The sequence below is a fragment of the Pavona decussata genome, unplaced genomic scaffold, assembly GCF_977016875.1.
Source record: "Pavona decussata unplaced genomic scaffold, jaPavDecu1.1 SCAFFOLD_6, whole genome shotgun sequence".
NCBI lineage: Eukaryota > Metazoa > Cnidaria > Anthozoa > Scleractinia > Agariciidae > Pavona > Pavona decussata.
The window spans coordinates 4,478,505-4,485,000 of record NW_028145430.1 but is presented as its reverse complement, the minus strand read 5'-3'; the positions used below and the strand labels follow the sequence as shown (position 1 = coordinate 4,485,000).

The 6,496-nt window shown below is 36.8% G+C and overlaps 2 protein-coding genes across 2 annotated transcripts in view; both read left to right on the top strand.

The window, feature by feature from the left end:
- The window catches only part of LOC146489298 (uncharacterized), an 898-nt gene extending 613 nt beyond the window's left edge, over positions 1-285 (top strand). The window contains exon 1 of the mRNA XM_085110443.1: positions 1-285. This exon is cut by the window's left edge and continues 613 nt beyond it. Coding sequence (XP_084966569.1) covers positions 1-285 — 285 coding nt within the window.
- An 818-nt stretch (positions 286-1,103) lies between these two features.
- On the top strand, positions 1,104-2,056 carry LOC146489297 (uncharacterized). Its single transcript, XM_085111400.1, has one exon. It carries the CDS (start codon positions 1,206-1,208, stop codon positions 2,025-2,027), a length of 822 nt encoding a protein of 273 aa, XP_084967526.1. The 5' UTR covers positions 1,104-1,205; the 3' UTR covers positions 2,028-2,056.
- The last annotated feature ends 4,440 nt before the right edge of the window (positions 2,057-6,496 follow it).

The following is a 6,496-nucleotide window of genomic DNA, read 5'->3' as shown; positions in this document are numbered from 1 at the left end:
TCAAGCTCTAAGGAAAAGAAGAGAAAACCTAGGGCGGAAAAAGACAAGGAAAACGAAGAGAGGGGCTTAAGTAATGCAGCACATAAGAAAACAAGATCTGAAATTGTGGAGAGCCAGTCTATTGACATTGGCAAGACAGTCTCCCTTAGCATGAAGTTACTCCTTCATGGGAATGAAACAGACAGACCCGCTGCGTTCAATCTTTCTGTGGATCCAGAAACCACATTCAAGACCTTAAAAAGCCTAATAGCACAGATGACACGAATTAATGATAGATTAAGTTAATCAAATTACATTTATTTACATTGCAGTTCTCTTATTATAGCTACAATTGTATATATGATTCACTGATGATTCATTTTAAAAACTACAAAATGAATACACTGATACTGTCTAAGCACAATTTTTAAGTACACTGCACAGCACACACTAACCAGTGTTACTTACCAAAGTTAGATAATCTTCGCTATGGGCTCAGAAATTCTGGAGACTTTTTTATTTCTCGACACAACACAACAACTTACGGGAGACATGCGGGTCTAGTAATATGGTCTAAATTAAGCAAGGATGTAAAAAATGCAGAGTAAATTTACAGCTTTAAAAAGAAAATTCGTAAGGTAGATCTTGAACAAGTTATCACAGAGGGCTGCAAAAAACTACCTTCTATGTTGTACATAAATGACACTTTTCAGACAAAAAGGACACCTGTTGATTAATAAGTATTATTTTATATGATAAATTAGACTACGTTTCATTGATATTTTAAGAACGGATATTTTTTGTAAATTTTTATCTTCAGCAAATATGTTTTTATATTAATTAGTTAGTACTGATAGTATTCTAATTTAGTGTCCCCTATTAGTAGGCCTTACATGGCAAGCTAGAAGACTTTACACAGACAGACAGACAGACCCTGAAAACACTGTACTTTTAAACTATAAGGAAAAATTGGAAAAAATTAGAAATATTCTAAGGAACTGGAAATATCGTAGATTAACCTTAAGTGGGAAGATCACAGTTCTGAAAAGCCTAGTAGCTTCTCAAATTGTGTACGTCTTAGCACCCTTGTGCACAAACAAAAAAAAAATTAGCGGGTCAGCGGTCAGCGAACAAGATGGATGTGATTTTTTGATCGCCATCAAATTCTTGTGTCTTTTGGATTTTTGTACAGTGTCTTTAAGTTTTTTTGTTGTTATTGTCTCACTATGGGTGTGCATGTTACTCACGAAGAGCTGGAGGAGATTTTACGACTAAAATTGGAGTCAATTGAGAGTTCTTTGAACTTCAAAGACGACGAGCATCGCAAGTTGTTGGAGAGAGTGGTTAAACTCGAGAGGACTGTGAAAGTTCTTGAGCTGGAGAACAACGCTCTTAAGGCCCAACTTAATACTACTATCAGTAAAGTTAAGACAAATGAAGTTCTCCTGGATGAACAAGAGCAATATATGCGTCGAGATTGTATTGAAATCAAGGGAATTCCGATCAGCCGTAACGAAGATAGAAATGAGGTAGTGAAACAAGTGGCCGGCCTTCTTGATGTTGAGGTATGCGAAGATGACATCTCGATCAGCCATTGGATTCCTCCTATTCGTCCTTGGACTGATGATAATGGTACTGTGCATTCCCCACCTCCGAGTATTATAGCAAAGTTTGTCAAGAGAGACGTTAAGGAGAAGTTCTATAGAGCAAGATACAATCTTAAAGATAAATCTTCCAGGGATCTTGTTGGTCTTTCATCAGCGGAGGAGATTAAAATTTTCATCTCCGAAAACCTTACTCAGACAAGGAAGAAATTATTTAAAGCAGCCCTAAAAGTCAAGACAGAATTGAACTTCAACTTTGTATCTACTACAAATGACAGATTTTGCCTCAGGCAAAACAAGGACAGTCGCTCCAATTTAATTACTAGCGAATCTGATCTAGCGAAGTTGAAGGCATCATTCAGAGGTCAGGGACAAGTTCAAGATGGTGGACGAGTGCAAGCATCTCTTTCACATCGTCCTGTACGGCAAGATGACCAAGGTTGATCATATGGATCCAGCTAAGTGCCTTAAGGACGTTCGCGCGAAAATGTTTTAACATTGATTTTTTTTTTCAAACTTCTGCTGCAGTTAGTCTATGAATTACTTACCTCTGAAATGCAAAAAAAAATGGGGGTCACCGACTTCGTTTCGGAGATATGACATCTGCAAGTTTGCGCTTATTTTGAGAAATCGGTCCACGTCACTCGATATGACCTCACCGGTTGTTGATGCAAAATTTTATAAACGAATCGCTGGAGACAAACTTCCATTGCCGAAGTTTATTTCAGAGGATCTATTAAACAAATAAATTCCACTTTTATTATCCCTAAAGCTACAACTAATCTTTAATAATTGTATTTCCACCTCTGAAGTGGCACAAAATGTGCGGAGTTCGATCGCACGTGGGTAGATAAATTTAAAAAAAAAATAACTTCCCACATTGATTTTTCTTTCGTTTGATGACAGTAAGCAGATATCTATCAAAGAAGGTTAACCGTCTAAAAAAAATTGGGGGTCACCGACCTTTTAAAACCGCAAAATCCAGTTGAAGTTGTCGAAGACGTGAGAAACTTACGGAAGTCACGTTTTTGCGTGACAGTTCGGAGAAGCACTGGAACCTAAACAGGGTTATCTATCCCATAATTCACAGCTCACAATGGTTGCTCGATCGAGTCAACTGTTTTCGTCCGAGTGTGCTGTCAAACCTCTGATCGTTTAAGTTGTTTATTGTTATTCTACCTTCAAAACTTATACAGCTGTTTAGCCAATGCCAGGAAAATGCATCTATAGCCGTGAGCGAGGCGAAAATGTGAGAAGTAAGCTTATTTATTTATCTAGAATAGGTATGTGGAGATTGATTGTACACGGGATTGGTGATCAATAAAATTGCTTTCTTGTATAAGGGTAAGACTTTCTCGTTTACTGTCAAAACTTAAACAAGCTTAAAGGTGACTTCGTTTGACGAATAGACTAAATAAAGTATTGCATTTCAATTATTTTATTGTATCGAGAGTCAAGTAAATATATTAATCTCTTGGCGCGAAATACCCGCAGGTATCGACGCCTTCTCTTGTACTTTTTGTTGCAACCTTAACCTGTCTGATAGTTTCATGTCGATTTTTCGTTTCAAAACTGTGCAACGGAGATGAATTTCCCCCTTTTCCCTCTTTTTAATGCTGTCACGTCGGCCGACATGTGTGTTTACCTCCGTCTTCCTCCGTGTATCGTCAACCATCAATTGCGCGTGACATTGCTTGGCGTGTGCGTTACCTGCGCACTAAAGATGCGCATAAACAATTATTTTTCCTTATAACTCTGTTGAAGACCATGAGTTGGTAGAGCTATTGGTCTATAATTCCAACACAGATTGTCTCTGCTCTGATAAAATCTCTAGATTGAATTTAGAGTCTTTACCATGTTTTGATTTATCAACATTTATTAATAATTACCCAAATTTATCCAGTATTGATATTGACTTGAATTTACCCTCTGTGACTAATTTTGGTTATTACTCAACTCATGAGTTCCACTCTAGTGAAGATATTCGTTCAACTATTTCTGATAAGACTTTTTCTGCCCTGCACTTTAATATAAGAAGTCTTTCAGCAAACTTTGATGATTTCTTTCACATGTTATGTGACTTGAAATATTCCTTCTCTGTTATTGGCCTTTCCGAAACTAAACTTAAAGTTGGAATTGATTCTTTTGTAAACACTAATCTTCCTGGTTATCATTTCCTGTCTCAACCATCCATGTCTAATGCTGGTGGTGTTGGTTTCTACATTAAAGATAATCTTTCATAGAATAAACGTGATGACTTTTGCACTTCTAATCCGGAATTTGAGTCCATTTGGATAGAAATTGAGGTCCCACACCAGCATAATATTGTCTGTGGATTAATATATAGGCACCCTAATCAAAATATTACCAAAGCTGCTGACTTTTTGTATAAGGCGACTGAGAAAGTAAATAATGAAGGTAAATTTTGTCTCCTGATGGGCGATTTTAATATCAATCTTCTAAACTATGATTCTCATTCTCAGACAGAAGATTTTGTTGATACTCTAGGATCCTATGCATTTCATCCACAGATTCTGAAACCTACCAGAATGACTTACCATTCTGCAACCTTAATTGACAAATTCTTCTTTAATTCACTGGAGCACTATGCTATTAGTGGTAATATTGTCTGTGGGATAACAGATCACTTGCCTAATTTTCTGATTATTACCAAGTTATCTAACCCTCCAAAAAATTTTAAGTTGTACAAGAGGGATTACTCTAGACTTGATAATGGTGTGCTTATATCTGAGGTTAGCAAGGTGAACTGGGAAGAGCTACTAACTAGTGAATCTGGTGTACTTGATATGAACACTGTTTTTCAGAATTTCTATCTCTGTATTTCTAACCTGATTAACAAACACGCTCCTCTTCGTAAACTTACTCGGAAAGAAATTAAGTCATTATCTAAGCCCTGGGTAACACCTGGCATCCAAGCATCTATTAGGCTGAAGGAAAAGTTCTATAAGCGTTTCTTAGAAACTAGGAATGTATATTTCTTAACTAAATATAAATCTTATCGGAACAAGATCACCCAACTGCTCAAACTTAGCAAAAACAATTACTACCATAATTACTTCACTGCTAATAGTAAAAATATTAAAAAAACCTGGGCAGGTATTAAAGAGTTAATTACCCTAAAACCAAATGGATTTAACTCCCCCTCTACAATTATTGTTGGTAATAATGTTATCACTGATTCTAAGGCTACTGCCTCAGCTTTTAATAATCATTTTTCTCAAATTGGTAGTAGATTAGCAGATGAAATTCCACAAGTTGATATTGATCCCCTAGACTTTCTTGGCCCTTCGCAGGCAAATAGTTTTATGTTATTCCCTGCTTCCGCAGCAGAGATAGAAGAGATAATTACTAGCATGAACTCGTCTAAGGCTTCCGGTCCTTTTAGCATTCCTGTATGCCTGCTAAAGCTATTAAAAACCTGCTTATCATTTCCCTTGGAATTTATCTTTAATATTTCCTTTAGTAGTGGTTGTGTGCCTGACCAATTTAAGTTAGCTAATGTTATTCCAGTTCATAAAAAGGACTCGGTCACTTGCATGACTAACTATCGACCCATTTCATTGCTCTCCAATTTCGATAAAATTTTGGAGAAGCTTGTATATAACAGACTTATCACTTTTATTGATAAATATACTATTTTGTATAAGAAACAATTTGGTTTTAGGAGAAATCATTCCACTTTTCATATTACTCTTTTAATTACAGACAAAATTCAAAGAGCAATTGAAGATGGCCTATTTTCCTGTGGAATTTTTCTTGATTTCTCTAAGGCTTTTGATACTGTGGATCATAGCATATTACTACAGAAATTAACCCACTATGGAATCCGTGGTATTGCTAATGATTGGTTTGCTTCCTATTTGAGCAATAGGAGACAGTATGTTACTATAGGTAGTATTAAATCAGATGACACTCTCATTGTTCATGGTGTCTCACAGGGTTCTGTGTTAGGCCCTCTTCTATTTCTCTTGTATATCAATGATTTTAGTAAGTGCAGCAATGTGTTTGACTTTCATATTTTTGCAGATGATACAAACCTGTTTTATTCTAATTCTAATTTAGCTGAACTTGAATCCATTGTTAATTATAATCTGAGAATGGTATCTGACTGACTTATGGCTAATAAAGTTTCATTAAATATTGATAAGACAAATTTCATTATTTTTCATCCCCCTCAAACGATCAAGGGTCACATAGTCAAATTAAAAATCTGTAACAGGGAGATTGCACAAGAGAAATTTATTAAGTATTTGGGTCTTCTCATTGACTCACATCTCAGTTGGAAGTATCACATTTTACATATTTCAAGTAAGATTAAGAGATGTATTGGCATACTCTCCAAGATAAGGCACTCTGTGACCGATTTGGTCCTTGTACAGTTGTATTACTCACTTATCTATCCCTTCCTGACTTATAGTTTAATAACTTGGGGGACTACATATCAAACAGCCTGTGACATGTGGCGTGACATGTATTATGTCAGCCACTGATTTCCCGTATGTAAAGGAAGCCAGAGCATGTGCTCGCCATTAAAATATGTAGCTTGTTGTTGTGAACTCTGTGTTCTTTACTCTGTATTTTCGAGCGGACGTCTTGATACATGGTGAGAGCGGTAGTGGTTTTTATTCTGTTTACTGTTTCAACGATGAGCGACGAGGAAACTTCCTCTGGAACCTCCCCAACCGTTTCTGTACACACAACGGCTTCAAACCAAGCTGGACATGTCCATCGCCCGTCGTTGCCTCAAGTGAAACCGCCACCTCCACTCAATCTTGCTGACTGCTCGGCGAAAAGGTGGAACTTGTGGAAGCAAACCTGGCTCAACTTCGCTATCGTTTCGAAGATTTCAACACAAGGAGAGGCATACCAGAAGGCTCTTTTTCTTTGCACGA